Source organism: Patiria miniata, unplaced genomic scaffold, assembly GCF_015706575.1.
Source record: "Patiria miniata isolate m_02_andy unplaced genomic scaffold, ASM1570657v1 HiC_scaffold_9, whole genome shotgun sequence".
Taxonomy (NCBI): Eukaryota; Metazoa; Echinodermata; class Asteroidea; order Valvatida; family Asterinidae; genus Patiria; species Patiria miniata.
In genome coordinates this window covers 11,886,964-11,911,989 of record NW_024037076.1, presented here as the reverse complement: position 1 = coordinate 11,911,989, position 25,026 = coordinate 11,886,964, and the positions used below count along the sequence as shown (strand labels likewise).

At 40.0% G+C, this 25,026-nt stretch overlaps 1 protein-coding gene across 1 annotated transcript in view; it reads left to right on the top strand.

The window, feature by feature from the left end:
- Positions 1-25,026, top strand: part of LOC119721074 (protein sidekick-1-like) — a 168,815-nt gene that overhangs the window by 50,075 nt on the left and 93,714 nt on the right. Inside the window, exons 8-11 of the mRNA XM_038190960.1 lie at positions 4,187-4,309; positions 5,630-5,783; positions 7,005-7,123; positions 13,709-13,984. Coding sequence (XP_038046888.1) covers positions 4,187-4,309; positions 5,630-5,783; positions 7,005-7,123; positions 13,709-13,984 — 672 coding nt within the window. The remainder of the gene's footprint in view (positions 1-4,186; positions 4,310-5,629; positions 5,784-7,004; positions 7,124-13,708; positions 13,985-25,026) is intronic.

Below are 25,026 nucleotides of genomic sequence, written 5' to 3'. Positions count from 1 at the left end.
GCTAGTCCATCGCAGGTTACTCCCCGGCCTAATGCCGGTGCCCATTTATACTCCTGGGTGGAGAGGGGCAAGTGGGGGTGAAGTGGCTTGCCAAAGGACACAACATATGACCAGCAGCTGGATTCGAACCCCGGACCCTCTGGTCATGAGTCACGAACCCTAACCACTAGGCCACACACTTCCCAAAAAAACATTTCAACAATAAATTAATCTTGAAGTTTGGACAGAGGTTCATAATGTAGAATTTCCAGAGTCTTCGGACACAGGTAAAGCCCGGAACCAGTGCCGACTTCTGTTCAAACTCTGGACCAGATTCAGATGAGTCGAGGAACATGTTTCCAAAGCTCTAGAAGATCTTCATGGAAACTCGACTACATCCCACCTCCTCAACCACTTAACAGCAAATCCTTTTTCTTACTTTATGTTTTACAATTCCAACTGTCCATAAACTGAATCAAGGCAGATTGTGAGTTGACCCACTTAATACTCATGCCACATATAAGTGTATAGCTCTTCAATATCCCTGGAAAAAAATTTTGTATCCAATGCACCTGTTACAAAGGAGATGTTCTTGACAGACAGTGTTTCTGCCAAAGTCTCGCTCAGATGGTGTCATCAATTGTCTTCTCGGTTGGCCTACCGGCAGGCTGGCAGTGATTCAGATTTGTCTGACAAAGGACTGTTCCGGAATACAGATGTTGTCTGCTGTGTTGTAGTCCGTTGAGTTTTTGTATGCTTTGGGTTGGGGGAAGGGGGCATAGATCGGAAACAAAGTAATCAATAGGAAAATTAAATGAGTCATTTTCAGAAAGACTTCCGGATGTCCAACATCTGCATTAACACGTGCACGGATCTGGATTAATTAACATGCGTGGGCTAGGGGTACATTATCTTGTGCACACGGTCTATTTTTTCTGTGTTGCAGTGGTGATAAATACGTTCAAAAGTCCTCGAGAATTATGGAGTGATGTACCAGGTACTAATTGAAGACCATTAATACGGGATGTTGCCCCCCTCTTTTCTCTCAGCGACTGATGCTTGACTGCCGAACAAGGGCCGAAACTTGCATCGGCGAAAGAGGCAACCAAGTAGAGGGCAGAGCAGAACCGTAAACTTCTAAGAAGTTCAACTTAACAGTCCTTTTCAGGACTACCTTTTTCCAAAATCAGAAAGCACCATTGTTGCAAAAAATATATATATAAAAGCCAAATACAGAAAGAAAGATTATACATTTATAATTTAAGAAAGCAAAACTACCCTCAACCCCAAATCCTTCACATGTACACTTAAGATGCGACAATTAAGACCGTGGGCAAAATGAAAAAGTGGCACTTTTGTTTTTGATTGGCCATAACTCAATAAATATCTTCCCATTTTTGAAACTAATGAACTAAACTTGTCAAATATGTATCAATATTTGCGATGTATTGTTCAAAAAGCTGTGGAAAAAAGTGCTTTGAGGGTTCGTTTTTTTAAATTTTGGGGGGGGGGGGGAATCAATGTACTTTACATCGACAACAGGAATATTTAATTTCAAGTTGGACACACCCATTTTGATTTTTTTTTTATCACCCGAGGATTTGTGCGGTGCAAATGCAATTCAACAATGATTGACCCGATAATCGCAAAGCATCACCCGTAAACCGGTGGTCACATTTTATACACATTTTGATGACCTCTTCAAATTTAATGCAAAGTCACACTCATTAGTAGCTTGTTAGGTTTGGCATATTTTTTTGCTTTGCTGTTCAAAGTACGGTATGCCAGATTGGAAGTTTCACTTAGTGTGCATTTTAGGCCAAAAAAAAAAAGTCTCCGGTTTCTGGTATGCGCGCGCGTCGCCGTAGCCATGCGCGTCGGCAAAATGAAAAAGTTTTTTTTTCAATAAAAGATGATGTCTCAAAACCGCCAAACTCACTGGTTTGACTGGAATCCTGCTGCTGCACAATTTTAACATGTTTTTAGATGGGGTTATGATCGAGAATAAGCTTTATGTGGCCTCTCCGGACTCCCATATATTTGCACTAGGTTTAGTCGGGCACCATTTGCAGTCATCAGCCGACATTTGAAGCAAAAAAAACAGGTAAAAAAAAAAAAAAAGCCGCGTCGCCGCACCACTTTCTGGGCAAGCTCCATACCAGAAACCGGAGACTTTTTTTTTTTGGCCTTACGTTTGGGAAATGATTTTGGAAAAAACAAAACCTGTGAAAAGAGGGCTGACCTGTTATGGCACAGAGGAACTTGGCCGGTAATCAGTAGGTACAGGGAACCAGTTTTGACCATCGGCCTTCCTCCTGCCGACAGAAATTCTAACCAAGCGAGCGATGATGTTGTCTTAATTAAAATGCTTTGTCATCGGAATGATTGTGAAAGTCGGGGAAAATTTTGGAAAGCCGGTCTGATTGAATGGTTAATTAATATTGGTATGGAACAGCTGTTTAGCTCTTCCTAGTTTTGTTATGTGCGTTTCTCCCTCGGGAGGGGGGGGGGGGATATTTCACAGCAAAAGCAGGCTGAATTTAAGGACACATGCATGATTGCGAGGCCTATTTAGGGATGATTTCTCTGCATTTAAAGATGCATTCCCTGTGCTTTTGAGAGTCCCATCCCCCAAAATGGGTTTGATTTTTCAATGGCTACATTCCTGGCAATACAAAAGTTACTTACTTTTGAACACGATATTGAATGAAAACATACACAGGCGGTTAGTTTTTAAACTATTTCTTCACAGAATTTGAAATTTTTGCAGCCCAGCAATAATTCGACTCTTGCAAAATAAAACTGTTTTTAACAAAACATACAAATTGAAAATTGGAGAAATTAATTTTTTTTTTTACATTATGCATGTGTCACTATTATGTTTTCAAGGTAGAAGAATTGCTGATATTTAGCATATTTTAAAGCAGAAATTTGATGTGATATTCCTCATGGAAGCTCTGAAATCATGTGTTTAAAGTAACTTTCGACAGAAGTGTGCCATTTGACCAAAAATGTAACCACACAACATATACAACTGAAATAACATTGCGAAGTCGTGGCCGTTTTTCATCATCTTTTTGAAACCGCTCACATTTTGTGAATTAAAGCTATTTGGATATTTTGTGGCTGATCGAATATTCGAATACTCAGTTTATTTGACTCAGCCCTCCAATGAGTTTGTAAAAAAAAAGAAAAAAAAGAGGAATACTCCCCCCCCCCACATATCAAGGCTTTTGATTGACAGCTCAATTCGCTCTTGTGACATTTTCAAACAGATCCATTCTAAAGGGTTTGACATCTATCGAGAGTTATTATTAACTTATTGTTTTCAACTTTGTTTCTTAATACGAAGTGTGTGTAACCTTTTAACATTTGGAAAATTTCTCTTCCAGTACTTGAATGAAGCTATTATGATCGTGCACTTCGCTGTGGTTATGCCAAACGGCTGGCCTTTGGGTTGAATTTCCCCTGTATATGCATAACAGATCCGTCACTATACCCCCAAACCTTATGTTTTATGACCTTTTTCTTTGCAAGCTTAGTAATTGACTTGTACATTGACCATTGGGAGAGCTAATTTGTTTGGACACAATGAAACATTAAACAGACCACGGGAAATTGTTGGAGTCAGTTTAATATGAAGGGAATGACAATCGCTAGGCTTTTGTTTTAATTTTAGTATCCCTGTGATTTTTCAAATTTATATTTTTTTCCAAACGAATTTTCAAAGAATTTAAGGTCCTTGAGTGAATAATTAAAACAAAAATTAATTATAGCAGGGATTCCTTAAAAAAAAAGGAGCCCTTTGTATTTTGCCCTTGTTTCGCACTCGAGCTGAATTTAGACTTGGCCCGAGTCAGGTATTACGCTTAGTCTTTGCTGTATGCATCCATGTACACACGCTGATCTAAAAAGTGCTCCAGCTCCAGTGTGATCGATATAAAATGTGATCTAAAAGTAATTTAAAGTCATTCTGAATAAATGCAAAATTCAATCACGTTGATTGAGATTTTGACAACTTGTTACATAAATCTTAATGAGCACTAACGGGGCCAGAAATTCAAACTTAGATGAAAACCACTTTACTTAAGATTAAAAACAATGAAATAGACTTGAGATGTAAAGTATGTAAAAGCAAAGATACAGATTTAAAACTAAGAAATAAAGACATTTTTATTCTGTTAATTCTTTTGATTTTTTTGAACAGATGTAGGGGATCTTTACTTCTCAGCTGTTACCAAGGAGAATGAAGGGGACTTCTTCTGCGTAGCAACCAATGATTTCATCCCTCAAAGTGTTACATCTTCAACAGCAACATTGACCGTCAGAGGTGTGTACGTGGGGCCTGTACAAAGATAACAAGAGATATAGCAATGATCCCCAAATTCATAGATTGTTCGAGAAATAACATACAGTACAGGTCAATTGGCAGAATGCGAGTGTACAGTAAATGTGACCGGCTCCCCAAAAGGGTATTATGTTGCAAGAAAGTGAAATTGAGTTACATAAATGGTTGGAAAGCCCACAATGTAAGCTTTCATTTGGCCCATAGCCCTTCCCGTTCTGGAGATATGACGTATTAGATATTAATTACTTCCTTGGAGTTCAAATTACAAAACTGAGAAAACCGGCTTTGAAATAGCTCACTTTGTTGTAGAACAACAGAACGATGCACACAAAATGGTTGTTTTTTCCACTTTGTTCATCAAAATCAACATTTCTGTGAATGAACCCTGAAACTGTAGGTACTATAGGTGTCATTCATGACAAATGAGGTTTGAATGCCAACTTGCAGCATGTCTCACCTCCAGGACTTGGACTCGAGTCCATCTCAAGTCGCATTTTTTTGTGACTCGTACTTGACTCTAGTCGCATCAGCCAAAGATTTGTGAACTCAGACTTGACTCTCATGACTGGGACTTGACGCTAACAACTTGGGACTTTTAAAAAACGTAATTCGGATGTTTATTTTCCGAAAGTAATGTAAAAGCAACGCTAAATAATGTTAACATGAACAGCACTGCACAATTGTGGTGTTGCGCATCACTTTCATTTATACATGTCCATGTCCATCCATTTTGTACATACATTGTACATGTACACCGGAAAATGACTTGTGACTTGTACTCAGACTTGAACCAAATGACTCTAGCCTCGGACTTGGACTCATCCCAAGTGACTCAAGACTCGGACTCGGCCCCAGTGACTCGTACTGCTCACCACAAACTGTAGTCAAAAAAAGAAAAATTGTTGTGTTGCCCACTCATGAAAAATATTAGGAGGGTCGGTACACAAGTATGCGATGTTTGCAGTTCATCACACCACATGCCCCAGTCCTCAGCCTCAGTTACACATACAAAATACGGTAAATTCGAACTGTACTGCCATTTAGGTACTTACGTTTTGTAACGAAATGCAGAATTATGGCATTACAAAGAAACAGTAACAGTAAGGTTACAATTAATTAAATTTTTTTCAAGTAAAAAAAAAAAAAAACTGGAGATTTCCAGATTTTTGGGTTGGTCTGGTTAGGGCAACACAAGTTTTTTTTTGTGCCTAACAACTAAGCCTACATCTTGTGTTAATGCAGAGTCAGAGAAAAGGAATTGGTTTTTCTCTGAAAAGTTTAAATTCCCTTTTTTTCCCCCAGTTGCTGCATCCATTATAGTACCGCCGGAAAACAAAGAGGTTGTTCTTGGAGAGGATCTGACACTGACCTGCGAAGCCAGGGGGGATCCCACCCCTATCATCATCTGGAAGAAAGATGCAGTGGTGATTTCAGCCGGAGGGAGAACAACAATAGGGTAAGAATGAGATTGTATCGACAGCTTTTTGTTTTTACTCTCACAGGAGTACAAGAATATCTGATATCTTTGTTTTGTGACGTGGTTATGCTGCAATTGTGGTATTTTTTTTGCTTTCATGCAAATATTTCCCACTTAAGTTCTAAAAAGCCTGATCTCACTGGAGAATATTTTTCAGAAATTTAACAGGCCTTCACATATTTATTTTATTTTTATTTATTTATTTTGGCAAAAACAAACAAACATACAATGGTATAAAAAACGAACGTATTTCATGTAAATACAAAGCCAAGGATAACCTGAAAAGCTGTTTATAAGACGGCTTAATGCCATCGGGGTCCTTAAAAACTCACAAGTACAAGTACAAATAAAAAAGTTCAAAAAAAAAATTGCACTGGATCTAGCAACAGACAAATAATTTAAAGAAAAAATCACAGAAATCACAAAAATCTCAGCTGCTTAAAAAACAAAATTAATAAGAAGAGAGATGTTCTTTCACTGCCCTTTTAAAATGAGGAAGATTGTTTGAACAGTTGATGCTGTTTGGAAGTAAATTCCATTGATGAATTCCGGTATAAAAAAATGAAGTGTACTCTTGCCCTTTAATTCTTGGAAAAACAAAATTGGTGGAACTGCCCCTGGTAGAATAATTGTGCATATCTGAGACCTTCCTAAATTTATGACAGAGATAGTCTGGTGCCATTGCATGAAAAATTTTAAAAACATGATTCAGCTTGACGCGGTCATTAACGTTTATCATGCCCAGCTTGTTCAGTTCTGCTTGACCAATATGTGATCTGGAATCCATGTTTAAAATAAACCGGACTAATTTATTTTGGGTAATTTGGAGCCTTTTCTTCAATTTTACCGACAACGCAGAGTACCAGGATGAACAACAATAGTCAAAATGACATTGTATTAGAGCAGAACAGAGTGTTTTTCGGGATCTCTCATTCAAACAATATATAGAATAATTTGGCGACAGCCATTTTCTGAGGCGGCACCAGGCTCGCGTGAGTCGTGCTAAGGTAGTACGCACGCACTCCGGACTCCTGCGACCAATAGGGTTACCATTAAGAATGCGTGCAGCATGAGCACGAACGTGGTGCCGCCTCAAGAATGGCTTCTAATTTTATCCACCGAATAAGTCCATGGCAGGAATATTTTTAAGCAATCATTGATTTTCAAATTTTTTTTTATGATTTAATTTTTTTCTTTCAGAAACTCTGGTCAGTTGTTGCACATTGTCAGCCTCATCGGACTGGACCAGGGAACGTACACATGCGAGGTGTCCAACATGTACGGCACAGAGTCAGCATCAGCGTATGTTGACGTACTAGGTATGTTCATCTATGTTAGTAGTATTTGTAGATTTAATATAAGCCCTAATTTCTAAAGATACGGATGTGACAATAAAATCTCCACCCGTGGTCAAATGTGATGCGTTCTGGCAAAATGAGACAGACGTGGGCAGAGGTCAAAATGACGTTTTGCAAGTATAAGGAAAAAGAATATAATTCTCCTTTAAATAAGATTTGCAACTTTGCATGGCGGTACTGTAAACCAGTGAGGGTTTGCGGTAGCACCATGTGGAAGAATCTCTTTTGAGTAGATGTGTGGTTCTGAAAAGAACCGGTTGGTTGTTAAACTCGACTTTCCAATCAGTGTGCTCTGATCGTCTTCAGGAGAAAAATTCTACGTACATTACTGTTTGTTGCACTTGAATCGGACATTCCGTTGACAAGTAATGTCTGTTTAAAGTTCGCATTTATCAACATGTCAGAAAAGTAAATTACTTAAAAAAGGGCAAATAAAGTTTTGAGTTTTGTATTCGTGAAAATGAAAGATGCCAAAAATATTTCCTTTAAAATATGTTTGTTCCAGGTTTTTTTTATGCTATATCTTATCATATAAGTTGTAAACAAATTACAAATATGTTCATTTTAAAGCTAAAGATATTGTGCTTGGCGTTAACATGGTTATGTAGTTATAACATCAGAATTCAATAATAAAGGCCAAAAATGTAAAGTCATATTTGGTTTTGCTTGTCACCTATGTATATTTTATCCAAAAATACGTCGGTGTCTCGGTGATGGGCACATTTTTTATTGAATGTCCAAACGTGCAGTCGCATAGTATTGATATACCAGGTTCGTATATCAAAACTAGTTACGTCAGTGCCAGACAATAGAAATTGTCTTTCGAGGAACTTTTAATTTGAAGGAGGAGTTGCAAAATCTGGTGAATTAATTGTCTGAGCTATTCCTTCCGGCACAGGAAATCTCGGTAAGTAGTAGAACAAATGGTAAACATCTTCAGAAGAAAAACCTGCCCCCTCCACCCAGCACTAATTGGCTTTTGTCAAATCTCGGTTACTAAAAGCTCTGAAAATAGCACTCTGAAATTGGCACATCATTCTGCTGAATACATGGGTTTACCCCCACGCCCTAGTTAAGTCAAGCGATTTGAAAAGTAACCACATTCAACAGTGGGTGTCACAAACCAGAGAAAAAAAACCCAGATCATTTGTTGGTGTTATTCATGGTCAAAGAAAATCTTTCCGACGCGATTCCCACACTTTGTCTGACAACTGTTTCTGATCAGATGACAAAGGAACTCGGGATCTGAGACAGAGAAGTTGAGACAACTGCTGTCACGGCTGTCTAAATGCTTCCGTTGTTGAAAACTTGTATTGTCAGACACCTAGCTTTTTTTTTTTTTTAACCGACATGTATTTTTTATTTACACTCACTTAATGCAGTCCTTCTGATTTTAAAATCATGGCTGTGTGGAAAATTAGGCACACCTGGATTTTTCTAGGCGTGCGATTTTTCTAGGCATGTGATTCTGTGGTCCAAGCTGGGACTGAACAGTCTGGTATTTTTTTTTTAAATGTTCATCTTGGTTTACAGTAAAGCCATTTCAAGAGCTCACAGATGTATAATCATCACAGATGTAAATGTGTGCAGAGGTGTGCGGTACTGAGGGATTCAGGCGTGCGATTGTTCGCACTTCTCGGGAAGCATTAAGGCGTGTGATGGCGTGGGGGGTGCGATCGCACGCCTCAAATCAGAAGGACTGATAATGCAGCCAGTCTTGTGTGGACATACACTCGTCTGTACAAGGTATTTGTGGGGACTGAAAATGCTGTGGGGAAAGCAGAAAGTCCCCATAACTCGGTCTTAATTTGCCATACAATAAAGCTTTCAAATGAATAAAAAGCCGTATCCTCTCCGAGTGATCCTCTTTTGCTGTTTCCCAGGTCTGTATCCTGACTTTGGGCGTGATCCCTGGCTGTATAGCATACTGGTTTATGGCTTCTGACTAGCGCCCCTTGAACAAAGATATTGACTAATAGGGGAACTGCCAACATACCGGTAGGGCTGGATAGCTCAGTTGGTAAGAGCACCGGAACAGTTTTCCCGGAGGTAACAGGTTCAAACCCCTGCACCAGTCAATTTCTTTCTTCAATTTTTGAAATAAAAAACTTGCCCATAACGCGGTGTAGGCCAGGGCACCCAGACTTGTACATGTACATTGCATACCTACAGTGGACATTTCTTTGTCTTTCGTGTAGAGAAAAAAATAATTTGACTCGCACCGTGCACAGTCTTTCAACCCAAATTTTCGATCATGATTTCCTTGACTGTCCTCTGAGTTTTTGCGACAGATAACCCTAATCCAAAAATTCTGCTAAAACTGTTTTCCAGAGAGGGGCGCGCCTTGAGTATGTAACCACCGGCAATCGTGGACCTAGGACAAAAGGGTTAGGGTACAAACAATACGTCCACGATTGACCGAACGTCCACGATTGAAATTCGCGTACAAAACCAATGAGAACTGTTGCTAAAAAGTTCAGCTTTTAAAGTTATTCTATAAATAATACTCTTAGTCCGTTTCCCTTTTGGGGTTATATGAGAGAAAAAAACCCCAACAACCCCAAACAGTGTAGCACTGTGTTAGACTCAAAATATAAACTGTTACATAGATACAGATAACTTTTTAATGATAAAAATTTGCTGAATATTGCTTATGTATGCTGTAAGGCTATATGTCAATATGCCGCTGACATCACTTACCTTTAAACAAATATTGGTACCGATCTACATGTATACATCGGCGACTACGTATGTTCCAAGTTTAATGCAGGAATTTGGTACATGGAGTTTGGATTAATGAGAAAGTTAATGACGGACCCCTGTGATATTCTGCACTGAGACATTGTGCCTGTTTGAAAGAGTGCTTATTTATTTGACAGCCCGACATTTTCTGAAAATGAATCTGAATACTGCTTGGATTGCTCTGATCAGAATCCAAGTTGGTGATAAACTTTTGCAAATTGTTCTGTGTTCGCAATGCATGAATTGCCACAATCTTAATACCATCTTGTGCCAAGCAAAATGCCTTCTACACTTTACTGGGTATGTAGGACAAATAGATTTTCAATTGTGTCGGCCACCAAAAACCACTGTACCCAACATCCAACCGTGCCTTCAAAGTTGAACAAGTATGTTAATAACAAATTAAATTCCCGAGAATGGGGAGTGAAGGTGCCAAGTCCAGGCCTCAATCAAGCGATAACGTTCATCTACACTTGTACGATAACCCATCACACCCTATTCCGCTCACCAAGGGAAACTATCAATTACGGCCCAATCATCCATGAAGGAAGTTTCTCCCCCCCCCCCCCCCGAGACACTTGGCATTCCACAAGGCTGAGGCGACGCCATCACAGCACACGCGCGTAGATTCGCTTAACGCTATGCGGCAAACGGGTATCTGTAGGTGACTAAATCCCTGTGGCGGCTCCGCCGATGGACCAACAAAAAAAATTCTGTCGTCACAGAATTACAGCGATTACTTAAATGGGGCATGTGGGGGAAGCATGAATCATTCCTTAATTGTTGCTTGATGGTAAAGCGAGCACTTGGAGTTTTGTGCGGGCGAAGTTTGCTTTTGATCTTTAATGAATTTTGTGTTGTCGGTCCATAATGGCACGGAATGGACTGTGGATTATTGTTCTAGTGATTGCTACATTTGCTGTTCTCAAAGGTAAGTGGAGAAAAAAAATAAGGCAGTTTCAAACAGGTTAGGTTTCATGTATTGCTCATTTGGTTGCTTGATTTATTGATATTTTTTGAGGGGATTTGTTCTTTCTTTTTCTGAGCTGGCACATAGCCAGTGCTGTTATTGTCGTCAAATGTCTGGTCTTATTATCCAGATGACTCAATGGAGTTCTGGAACTGCAAGGTAATGAAGTATGTTGTAGGTTTTCATTTGTAACGTTTTTTTCCCTGATTTCAGGAATTTTTTATCAGGATTTCTCCTGATTTCAGGAACTTTTTGTCAGGGTTTTTCCCTGATTTTTGGAATTTTTTGTCAGGGTTTTTCCCTGATTTCAGGATTTTTGGGGTCAGGTTTTTTTTTCCTGATTTCAGTATTTTTTTGTCATGCTTTTTCCTGATTTAAGGATTTTTTGGTTAGGATTTGTCCTGATTTCAGGATTTTTTGGTTAGGATTTGTCCTGATTTCAGGATTTTTTGGTTAGGATTTTTCCTGATTTCAGTATTTTTTTGTCATGTTTTTTTCCTGATTTAAGGATTTTTTGGTCAGGATTTGTCCTAATTTCAGGATTTTTTGTCAGGGTTTTTCCTGATTTCAGGAATTTTTTGTCTTGATTTTTCTTGATTTCAATATTTTTTTCTGTGCTTTTCCTGATTTCAGTCCTAATGAGAAAAAGAAATGTTTCAAAAATATGTGGCTCACTCTAATAAAAACAACACAGGAATAATGTAAGTAATATTGACTACTACCGGGTAACTGTGAACATTTCACTTAATTTGAACACTCTATTCGTAAGTTATGTCTATTTTAATACAAACATCACAACATTCACCTGTCCTCCACTGATCATTTACCGTTCTACGCATTGATGAATACCCTTTAAATGCAGTGAAACGTGACGTTTGCCTGCCTCCATGAATTAACAAAAATTTGCACAGGAAAACAGTCATTTCAGGAAAAAAAAGACTTCATTTTTTCTATATTCAAAACACAAAATCTGACAGTAAGAGTAATGTATCAGTCTTGACTCAAATTATAAAAAATATCATTTGTATGTGAATGCATGTGCGTAATCTCTGGTTCTCACTCAGCTTAGTAGCTTCAAATGGCATTCCACGGACAGTTGTAAAAATGGTTTCTTTTTTAGTGAACTGTGCATAACTTCTCATAGCATGGATCAATATAAGTGATTGTTTTCTTTTTCTTGTATGAGTGAAAAAACATGGTCATTTAATATATGCCTCATCAGTGTGTCAAATTATTAATCCAGGTCACTTTCTTTTGGACCCACCCTGTAAAGTATTAAACAGATTTTATATGGGTATGTATTTTGCAGGTCAAAAACTTATGGCAAGGAAAACTATAGGAAATCAAAGATTAAGAATTTATATGATAATACAGTGATTAATTCACCTTTTGAATACAAGGGTCAAACAGAATTGCATATTACAAATGCACTAGCTTCTCTTAGCAAAGCAGATTACAGGCATATTCTGCCTGCGCTTAGGCCAAAAAAAAAAAATATTCGGTCTCTGGTCAGACCAAAAGTTTCGGAATTGACGCGGCCACGCGGCTTTTTTTTTTTTTTTTTTTTTTTTTTTTTTTTCTTCAAGCTTGGATTGTACAGACAAGGTGGGTACTATTTTGCTTTTTTTGTGTCTTCATGTACATTGGTGTCCTCCATAATTTGCCTTGGTGCTTTCGATCATTTGCCTTGGTGCAATTTCCCATTCCTTGGTGCTCTTTGGTAAAAAAAAAATTGAGGAGGTGCGGAAATAGAGGGCGCTGTTTGAGCTACCGCGGAACATTTTGGAAAAAAAAAAGATCGACGCGCATGATTAAAATCGACGCGCGCGCTGACCAGAGACCGACTTATTATTTTTTTTGGCCTTATATCTAGTTTAGAAAGATGGGAGGGGTGTGAAGTGATCTTCCCAGGATGATGTGATTTAGCTATGATTAAATTAGTCCCATTTTTAAGAATGCATTTATAGAGTTGTTTGTCAGTTTTCATGACGCGGACCAAATTTTGTCACGCCAAACCTGGCATATTGAGTAAGTAGTGTGGGATGTGGTTGCTTCAAAACGTCCCTTGTCACCATCATTCATATAGAATTTGCTTAACATTGTGTTCCTAAAGATTGCGGTATGTAAATGTTGGCTGATACCACACATGATCCCAAAATGAAGTCTACTTTCCATGTTTGTGTAACCTGAAATTTGCCGAAAGATGGTTATGTTGTGCAAAATGTAGCTAAATGACATGCCAGGTTTCATGTCACATTTTTCAAACACCATTTTCTAGTCACATGTACCTGTACCCAGGGCCGGATTAAATGTTCCGTAGGCTCTAGGCACCAGTGTCCTGTAGGCCCCTAGACTCTAGCCAAGCACCAGTTCCAATTTCATGTTGATGCTAAGCTGTACTGAGTAAGCAAGGCCAAATGGGTAGCTCTAAAAGCCTGTTGGCACACTGGTATTTTCGTAGGCCCTCAAATTGTTCCTAGGCCCCTGAATTTTTCGTAGGCCCTAGGCACAGTGCCTACTGTGCCCATTGGATAATCTGGGCCTGCGTGTACCTTATGTAAGTTTCACTAAGACCAGGCTCTGCCAACCACAGATTTCCGTGCTTATGATCGCAATTTTGTGCTAACAGTGCTGGCACAAAACTCTGTGCTAACCCTTTAAGCAATAATCATTCAAAATGACTGATTTTGAGCCAGTTTTGCTTCCCCTGTAATTTGTTGAGCAGTTTTCTCTGCCCAGCAGCTCTTGGGGCCCAGTTCAGAATGCACACTTGTTCATTTTCCAGTTTCTGTTGATTTATTTTTGTCTCCTTTTTTTTCTTCTGTGAATTGCAGTAACCCCACAAATCACGTCAGGGCCAGGTGACCTGCGGGCCGGTCTCGGGTCCTCGGTCCTCCTTCCCTGCGTTGCCATCGGTGACCCGGTCCCCGCAATCACATGGTACAAAGACAACGCAGAGCTCACACTACCGCCTGGTGACCCTTACTACCTGGTGACTCAGTACGGTCTGAATATTACTAGAGTCAGGGTACAAGATGGAGGCCGATATCGTTGCCGGGCTACCAACAAGGCGGGTGCCAGTGAGAGCTCAGGAACGCTGGTTGTTGAGAGTAAGTACTTTCAATCCAATAGCAATTTGAAGTGATTGTTTTCACAGAAGGCCCAATTAGTGTTTTGGAAACCTCAGATTGTCTTGCCTCCACATTGATGGTTTCTATCAAGTTATTAATCAGGGGTGAGATTTTAGGATTTTATAGTCAGGAATTTTCCTGAATTGGGGATTTTTGGTCAGGATTTTTTCTGATTTCAGGATTTGTTTTGGTCAGGATTTTTTATCCAGCTTTTTCCAGATTTCAGGATTTTTTTGGTCAGGACTTTTCCTGATTTCAGAATTTTTCCTGATTTCAGGATTTTCCTGATTTCAGGATTTTTCCTGATTTCAGGATATTTTCTGATTTCAGGATTTTTTTGGTCAGGATTTTTTATCCAGATTTTTCCAGATTTCAGGATTTTTTTGGTCAGGACTTTTCCTGATTTCAGGATATTTTCTGATTTCAGGATTTTTTATCCAGATTTTTCCAGATTTCAAGATTTTTTTCGGTCAGGACTTTTCCTGATTTCAGGATTTTTCCTGATTTCAGGATTTTTCCTGATTTCAGGATATTTTCTGATTTCAGGATTTTTGGGTCAGGATTAATCCTGATTTTAGGATTTTTTGGTCAGGATTTTTTGTCCAGATTTTTCCAGATTTCCGTTTTTTTTGTCATGATTTTTTTTCCTGATTTCAGGATTTCTTGGTCAAGATTTTTTCCTGATTTCAGGATCGCTCAGGATTTTTCCTGATTTCAGGATTTTTTGGTCAGGATTTTTCCGGATTTCATAATTATTTTGTCCAAATTTTTCTGATTTCATGATTTTTTTTCAGGATTTTGTTCCAGATTTCAGGATTTTTTAAGAATCCCTTTTGAAATCTTGAATTTGAAATCTGAGATATTACTGTAAATATGTTGTTACATATAAAAGTTTACATAGTTTTCATAGAAGAAACTTTTTTTTTTTAGGGGAGCCGTTAGTCAAATTTATACCAACATACATGTATGCCATAGTCCTTGGGGCCCTCAGCCACCCTCATACCCTCTGCCGATCATTTTGTGGATTTGTCATTTTCTCCCAATCTCACCCCTGATTAATAGCTTCCATTATAGGCTTCAAATTAAATTTTCAAACTAGATGTTGAGCAGATATAATAAATTGAATAAGTACCGAGATTTTGGCAAGGGTTTTTCGAAAGGAAATGTGAGTTGAATCATTATAATTGGTTACATTAGGAGTAATTATCTTTTTCAAGCGATAGGTTTTGTACCAAGCAAAGTCCTCGTTAGTGTCATTAATACTAGTAATTAAACAATATTGTTTGACCAAGGCCACCTGTTATGTTTGGTACAAACCTGGATAGCATCAGATGTGAGGCGACACGTCGTAAATTGGCCCCAGCGCTTCATGATTGTCTCGTATATTGATATGTAATAGGGTACTCTGATTTGGGGCTTACATTTTTCCTACAAAACATTAGGGTGCATTTCACTCACGTAAATGTGTTTGAGTTTGTCAGCTAGGCCCTGCTAATATGCAATCCCGAGTGGATCAATAATGTCATTGAAAAATTGTCCAAATGGTGACGCCCTGTATGCAAATCCTACAAGAGTCACTGTTCAGATAGCAGCTTTTAAAATCCTCACAAAATTCATTGTGACTGGAAGTGAAATATTGCTAATAATATATAAACTTAAAACATAACCTCCCTTAACTACATCATATAAAGCCCGGGAAGGGACAGGGTGGAATTTTTTTTTTTGTAATTTGCTAATTCGTTCCCACGAATTGTTAAGTCGTTCCCATGAATTACTAATTCGTTCGCACGAATTGCTAACTCGTTCGCACGAATTGCGATTTCATTCGCACGAAATGCTATTTCGTTCGCACGAATTGCTATTTCGTTCGCACGAATTTCTGTTTCATTCGCACGAATTGTTAATTCGTTCCCACGAATTGCTATTTCGTTCGCACGATTTCCTAATTCATGGGAACGAATTGCTAACTCGCGCATCTGGGAACGCCTTAGTAATTCGTGGGAATGAGTTGGTAATTCGTGGGAATGAGTTGGTAATTCGTGGGAACGAATTAGCAATTCGTGGGAACGAATTAGCAATTCGTGGGAACGAATTAGCAATTCATGCGAACGAGTTACCAATTCGTGCAAACAAAATAGCAATTCGTGCGAACGAATTAGCAATTCGTGCAAACGGATTAGTAATTCGTGGGAATGAATTAGCAAATTACAAAAAAAAATCCACCCTGTCCCTTTCCGGGCTTCATAACATCACCTCCCTTCACCGTTGAAAAACCCTTCAGTCTCTTGATGACGGGCAGAGCATACTGTCCGAAACACTGAGTCCCCCCCCCCCCCCCCCCCGTTCTTTTCAGAACCTCACTAACTCATAAAAGAGATTTGTCACATGGTGCTACCATAAATCTTTATCTTAATGTAGAGTTTGGGTATTCCTATTGGTTGAAGTAGCCAAAAGTGCATGTGTGCCACCTGAGCGCGACTTGTGCGAGCCTGACGCCTACTCAGAAAATGGCCGCCGCCGGATTAGTCTCTAGCCGCTGTAGATTTAGACTCACGATCATGGAGCCAAACCCTAGCAGTGACTTACAGAGTTCCAGTGCTACCTTCCATCAAACGAACCTGCATTGATTGCTTATTACACAGGTATTAATACAAGGAAGTATTTTTTTTGATGAGTCAGTGTGTGACTTGCGAGGGCAGGGCAAGGTCTTTCCACACCTTGTTGGCACCCTGATCCAAGCTGGCTCCCTCCAAGATTCCGAGATAGTTTGGGCTAAGACCCCCTTCAGTTTCAATCATAAGATTGAGAATTCATGAGGCTTCACTCAAGTCATACTTAAGTCAACATCCGCAACACCCGCTGCCATCACAACCAGGCTTGAATTCCATCACACAAACATCATTCCAGAAGCGTAGGCTAACAAGTTCCATAATATACACATGCTCCACGTCAATGTACATTTGCATGCATGTAACATCGACAGTCTCTTAAGTCGCACCTGATCCATTTGCAGTTACACACTGCAAAAGCTTGACAAATCAAAGTAACCAAATTTAGAAGACTCAATCATTTTTTTTGTTCCTGTAGTTATGAGAGAGTGGTACATGACCTGTGAAGGTTTTGAAATTGTATTTGAAATGAACAAACATTGGTTCAGGAACAAAACAAATTTTCAGTAAAATTTTTGTCTGTGATTTAAAAGAAGCAATATGTGAACCAAAGGGGTTTTAGATTCACTGAGGCAAACCTCTGGTTGTGCGAATACACAAGCAACGCTGATTGGGTGTTAAGAATGTAAATATGTATGTGGCGTAAAGCAATCTGCACTAATTGTGAAAATTTCGAATGAAAATGCTGATTCCCTCAAATACTGCCATGTGATTGGCTGCTACCCAAATCTGGAGATGATATCGTTGAACGTGTACAAGTTCCTGGCAAGACACGTGTATTTTGTAAGTGAATGAATACTGCAAAGACCAAGCGAAATACCTGACTTGGGTAAAGTCTAATAATCCCCAGGTGCTGACTCGTGAAAATTTCGAATAAAAATGCTGATTCCCTCAAATAATGCGATGTGATTGGTCGATGAGCACATTGAATGTGTACAAGTTCCTGGCAAGATACGAATGTATTTTGTAAGTTAATGAATAGTGCAAAGACCAAGCGAAACACCCAACTTGGGTCAAGTCTAAGAATCCGCAGTCGCTGACAGTCTCCATCTGCAGAGTGGATTAGTTCTAATACCCTCAGATTAAGGTGTTATAAAGCTCATACAATGGTCAAGACCACTCCTATCACCCCTTGTACCAAGCCTCGTCTACAGCCGTGTTTACACCATGGGCAGCATGTTCAACCTTCTGGTTTCTTAACGAGACATGAAAAGTTGGAGGTTTTTGAAATTGGATCAAACAGCTTGGCACAGGCGTCGCCAGACCAATTTTGGCATCTGGGGTGTGACCACAAGTTTGCCGACTGCATGACGGGCCAGTTGGGGGAGAGGCTGGACTGGGCAATGTCGGATGTAATATGGCGCTTGGTGGTAGCCTGTTTTGCCGACAGTTTCTCAACTTTGCCGACAAGACTGACGATTGAGTTGGGGGAGGGGGGCAGGGAGAGGGTTGGGGGGGGGGGAGGTGGGAGGGGAGGGGCAGTGGAACTACAAGGTAGGGTATAGATAGCTTTCAAACAAGATGTCTGAAAAACGGATGTCAACAAATCTCCTAAAGAGGTGCCAATTCATTTATTGCAAAATTGGTCTGGCGACGCCTGTGCCAAACGGTTTGATCCACTTCCAAAGTGGCGTGCCATGGCGTCATTTTCTGGAGCATTGAATTTGTGATCTGCGGGTAATTCTGCAGGTTGGTTCTGGGTTCAAGTCCAGCCTGGGGTTATGGTGCATGTGCCCTTGGGCAAGGCATTTTGTCATTCATTGCTTCTCCCCACCCAGGAGTAATTTGGGTACCTGTGAGGACAGAGATGGTTATTGTGATTGATTAGAGCTGCTTTGTGCTGAAGAGGCAGCAGCCAGCTGTATACTCCCCAGGGAGTTGAGATGGTATTTGGAATGTTTCATTGACCCAATGATCAGGTTAATAATGCTGTAGCACCTTGAGCACCAATACTTGTGGATATGTTCGCTTTATAAATACACATTATTATTGTCAGTTCAGTGCTGAGGCTCTTACAGAAGTCGAGAGATTGCCCAACAAATAGAAAGCAAATATCAGTTTAAGAAACCTTCCAGCACTCAGCGTGAAATTATAAAAATCTGAGCACAGCTTCCCTCTTATCAACCAGCAGAGGATACAGCTTTGGATGTGTCTGTTGCAATCTGTTCTTGGACTGATACAGTTTGTGTGGGAGTTAACTTTATTTGATGCTTCTGGAGGCTTGCCTGACCTGATAAGCTAATTATTCAAATTATGCGTGGACGTTACACTTCAGTGAAATCATCTTCTGTTTCCCCTGGTGGGCTTTACTGTGCAAGAATTATGGAAGTATATGACTACATGCAGATCTGAAGAGAAAAAAAATGAAAGTTGACCTTAAAGGTGTAGAGTACATCATTTGTCGTTGTGCATTTTTTTTTTCATTTGAAGCAACAAAAGTGCTTAAAATCTAAAAGAAGGATGCTTAGCAACTATCCTGATGAAGTTTTAGCTCAGTGAACTGCATATTCCAAGAAAACAATATTCTAGGATCTCGATTTCACTTCAAATTGCCAAGTCATGTTTTGAATTGCTCCCAATATCAGCGCATGGGACACATTCTCATTGAGCCAATTGCAGCTACACGATGTCACGCACTGAACTGATGAAGTGTAGCAACAGCGCACGCATGTGCGTTGTGGCAGCGCTTGCACGCACCAGTCGCTGAATTAAGAACGAGCTACTAACGGAAATTTCCAAAAATGCGTCTTTAGACGCATCTTTGGAAAGGACCTTTTTTTTAAAATTGTTTTCTTCAAAATGACAGCATGCCAGAATGAATAATTTCACAAAGAGTTTAGTGCAATTACTATCATCAAACCAAGTATGCTTTTCAACAATAAGTTTGTCAGTAACGTTTTGGATAGCTGCAAATGCTGTACTCTACCTTAAAATCTTATAATGTGCATTAAAAGTCAAGCCTAAAATTTGAAAGTGCATACATGAAATGCCAGGCTATGTATAGGGTAGCCTCTCTTGATCAACTAGAGTAAAGACAGACGGGCAAACCACAAGAATCAGGTTAATTGAACACCCCTCTTATTATGATCAGCTTGAGAATAAATGTCACAGGTCAACCAGTCTTGGGATTTTAGCATCATCTGCTTATGAAACAATGTCCAAATAGAATATCTTTGCTCACTAAGCTTTCAAAGAATTTGAATGCAGAATTTGAATGCAGAATTTGAATGCAGAATTTGAATGCAGAATTTGAATGCCCAAATTGCGTGCATTACAAAAAAATGTAGGTGCTTTTTGTCAAGATTTGCATCAGAGGACACACACCAGTGTGCACGCCAATGACCAAGAAAGCTGCTTGAAGTTCCGTAATGTTACAGTTTACATGTAATGTCCCATTTTAACCACTTCGAGCTAGGATTTTTTTGCCGAAAATTTCGATTTTCGCAAAAGGTAAAATTTTCCACGCAACTACTGATATACAGCCAAATGCCACAAATACTGATTCGCAAGAGTCATTTCAACAGTATTTGTACGAAATTTCTTGCCCAAACCTCATATGTTTGAATACTCCGGGGTGTGCACTGGAGTGCAAATAGTACAATAGGCCGTGCACAACAGCCAATTCAAGATCAACACACGGCAAGAGGGATTAGCGTGTTTAGACGTCACCCGAAGGCGAGTCATTCTTAACCTCTTAACCCGATGCTAACTGGTTATTGCAATGTAAAACCTGAATGAGGTTAAGATAGCATCTGACTCTGAGTCAACTGAGAGTGCAGGACAGCTCCATTACCTGTCTCCAGGTGACCTTTGAAATACGAGATGAGGACAGGGTCTTAACCCCCCTCCCCCATGCCCTCTCCCCTCTCCCTCACCCCCCCCCCCCCCCACACACACAAAGGTTTTGGATTCATCATTTGGAGAAACCAAAATACCAGCAGGAAATTAAGAATGGACAGAAATTCCAAACTCTTGGGACTGATTGATTACTGTGAGTTGGGATTGTGACCTTTAAAGTTGAGCAAGCTTAGTCGGCCATAATTTGTTGTATGGTTCAGTTTCACTGGGACAATGATTTGAAGTGAGTGGAATGGAAGTAGATTACGTTGCAGTATTCAAACTCGTTTACAGAGCCCATAATACCAAAATGAGCAAATTCAGTTTTATTTTAAACCTGAATATAGGTGTTACGTGGTGTGCCGTGGCCTCGTGGTCTGGAGCATCTAATTCAAGATCTCTTGGTAGTACTGCAGGTTGTGGGTTCAAGTCCAGCCTTTGTGGTTACGGTATGTGTGTCCTTGGGCAAGACACATATCACCAATTGACCTATCGCGGTAGAATTGCGTCTACGCAGCTTCTGAAATATTGTCCAATTACGTGATATACAAACGGAGGCGGAACGCGCAAAATCGGAGACAAACAAAATTTAGTGTACAAAAATCCATAGGGTTGTCTAAGGGGCGTGGCTGAATCGCAAACGGCGATAGGTCAATACCGTAGCTTCTCCCCACCTAGGAGTAAAATGGGTACCCTCGAGGGCTGAGATGGACCTTGTGGTTGAAAAATGGCTGCATGAAGGTGTATAGTCCTAGGAAGCTGAGATGGTATGAGGAATATCAGGCTTTCCTGTATTCCTACTTTTCCTACTTTTTCCTAGTTTTTGTTACCTTGCTGACTTTATGTGCTGTGGGTATGGTTTAAACTGAAGTGACGTTACACTTAACAAACTGGATAGCAGCTTTTTGAACATTGCCTTGAGCTGAGTTTTAAGGATTTGTGCCAACACTTTCCTTGTGTAGTAGTAATTTTGTTTTGTCTTAGTGCTAAAGGCTCCACCCAAACCACAGCTTCAGTCTGTTGCCAATCTAACCACACACATCAACATTTACACAAAATATGTCTATCCACAGGAACTTGGTGAGACTGTGGAGCCTAAGATGTCCGACAAAGGATCATGAAATGAACAAAATGTGGTTATATGGAGGAAGAGGGGGATAAAACAATTTTCTGTACTCTACCTTGTTTGCTTTGTACTAATATTAAAGACATGTAGGATCATTTTGTAATGATTTTGTTCGTTTCGAATAGTAAAACCACTCAAAATCCAAATTTTAAAAGACATGTTCAAAACGTAACCTGTTGAAGTTTCAGCTCAATGAATATTATACTTTTGCAAGAAAACACTGGAAAACCATGCACAAGCTTTTGTTCACAATTTCGTCCACAGCACCCTTTATTTTAAAGAAATCAGTCAATTGACTATTTTTGAAAATCCCCTACATTTCTTGATTTCTCCTATAAAGTGACAGCAAGCCAGACAGAATAATTTCACTGGGTGTTTAGTACCAGTATGATCTTTAATCCAAGTAAGCTGTTGATAATAATTTGGTCGGTTACTCTTGGGATAAATGCAAATGAACCTATATACCTTCAACAAAAGCTGTTTTCCAGTAAAATTTGCCAAAACTCTGAAAGTTTTTTGAAAACTGGTCTTCTAAAATTAGTAATCTGCCAAGATATCAGTTTGCTTTCTCTACAGTTGAGTTAGTTTTCAACACAGAACTTTGCTTGAAAAGAGGCTATTTGGTTTGGACTCTGTGCACAAGTACCCCCCTCAACAGTTTACCAAGGGAGAGTTGGGGGATGTTGGGAGGGGCATTCAAATGCATTGCTAACAGTGCCTGATTGTGCATGCAAAGACACCACCGGTTTGTGCAGATTCAGAATAGATAAAAGTTGTGCGTATTTCACACCATATGCGCAATGAACCATTACGCATATGCGGTTTGTCTCTCCCACTGGAGCTTTCACAAGTGGTCAGAAAACACCATCTCTTGTTCATGCACAAGAGTCCATAAGACACAGAAGCACGAAAGGGAACACCCCAGTATAGGCCAAAAATCAGTCCGCCGAGCTCATGACTAAAGGTTATACATTTATATCCTTCTGTATTAGGGAGTTCTGAGAGCCATGAAATTGGGGGAATTGGAGACATATATGGCACTGCTGGACTTGGTGCTTCCAATTCTGAGCATTTTGGATGCAATTGTGTCCGAAAGTGGCGCTATTTAGCCATATTGTGGAGGGATCCTTTTTCAAAAGGGGTACTTTTCCAGTTTTGGAAACATCATTCGTGATAGGGGTGGTCTTCTTTTGGTGAGAATTTTTCCAAAAAGTCGATGGTCAACCCACCAAAAATTAGAAAGAAAATGAAAGATGACATGTTGATCATCATTTTTTCTGTGCAGCTTGATGAATGCCTGTGAGAGTTCTGAGTATTTTAGAAAGAATTTTGAAGTATGGGGATTTATCACTGGTGTCTGTGGGAATTTTATTATACTAGGGTGCACCCTTATGTTCTGTCAGTTGGTTCTACTCACTGTTATACTCATCCTACCTTCTACAATGCATGTCTGCCAGCATTGGATTCTTGGGCATCCACTGAAAGTTTGGGCTTTTCTCCCACTTTAAACGTTGGAATTTTCCTTGTCTTTTTTTTCCCCTTGACTGAGGAAAACTTACTTTTATTGCAAAAAATTACATGTGCCACTTGCAGGCATGACCTTGTGTTACAGGTACATTGCGCCCTCTGTGAGAGCGCCGAACAACAAAACAGAGCATTATCAAACAAAAACAAAGATGTGACTACATGCGTTTGTATTAGTCATTCTCAGACCTCGGAATGTCACAGTAGTTTCAATAAAATGCAATTTGTCTGGTCTTCCTGCATGTTGGCGGTTCTGGTCTGTTTCCATTCAACGTCTAGTTTCATTTCCTACAGCGTATATAGTGTTGGCCCACACAAGACATTTTCTGGCATGCACAGACTATAGTGTCTGTCTAAAGACATTGGGATTTCAAGTTGCTTAAGGGCAAGGGGAGAAATTTCATGTATGTGGTATCAACATCCCTGTCGTAAGGCTGCATTTCAACACCCACTATTTTTCTGAGCTCTCTTGTTTTCTTCCCCTCTTTGTGTAGCCCTAAGTGCGCTTTTTTCAATGCCTTTTAAGGGGTGACTTCGGTTTAAACACAAAAAAAAGGAACTGGCAAAGAAATAAATAGCTCAATATCAAACTTGCCTGTTCAGGGTTCCCACAGTCATGGAAAAATCCTGGAAAATCCTTGAATATCAAGCAAGCATGGAAAGTCACGGGAAAAGTCATGGACTGTTGTTATGTTAAGAGTCGTCGTGGAAAGTTGACATTTCAAGAAAAACAGTCGTGGAAAAATCTGAAATCCTAAACAACCCATACACACACTTACACTTACACTTAGGATTGATGGGTGTAATTTATAGGTTTAAGCCTTTTAGTACCCCATATCCATTTTCTTTCCAGTATTTGTCGATCTTGCCTTTAAACTGGTTGGTTGTCTTTGCATTTACCACCTCTTCTGGAAGCCCATTCCACATATCTACAACTCTCTGGGTGAAGAAATGCTTCCTTGATGATGTGTAGTGTGTGGAGATGGCAGTCTTCCAGTTTGCATTCCCGTTTACTATACTTCCTCTTTATTCATGTATGCTCTATACTTGTCGCATGTTTTGTGCATCATTGTGACGCTTTTGTGGTGCTCAGTGGTCTGTGTCAAACCGGAATGCAGAACGGAAGTAGCGTCCCTTGCCTCCAGAGCAACAGCCTCACAAGATGCCAAAACGGCACAGGAATTGGTCATGGACAGTCATGGAATTTTATTTAAGACTTCCATGAGAACCTTGCGGTTGGTTTGCATCCGTAATGTTTACTATGTGATAGCAATTGGCAGTAAAACAACACTGCTGTGATAATTTGCATGATTCAGCTGGTGTTTGTTTTCCTCACCACAATACTTCTTTTTACTGGTCCCAGAGGGCCAACCTATAATCCTCTTTGTACTTGGCTGAATGACAGTCTCACTGAATGACCGTCTGACTGACTGACTGACTGTTGCTTGCGAGTAGGGAAGTGCTAGCCTGCATGCATGCTTAAGGCTTGCAAGTATACATGCGCAAGCTTTCTGTAAGCTTGCAATCAATTATGTCGTCACATGTACATGTACAAGCTTGTCGCAAGCTTGCAAGTACGTGGGCAAGCTTGTCGCAGGCTTGCAAATACAGGCGCAAGCTTGTCGCAGGCTTGCAAATACATGTGCACTAGCTTGCCACAAGCTTGCAAGTACAGACGCAGGCTTGCCACACAAGCTCGCAAGTACATGCGCAAGCTTGGCAGAAGCTCCCATGTATATCTATGCGCAAGCTTGCCGCAAGCTCGCAAGTACATGTGCAAGCTTGGCAGAAGCTCCCAAGTATATCTATGCGCAAGCTTGCCGCAAGCTCGCAAGTACATGTGCAAGCTTGGCAGAAGCTCCCAA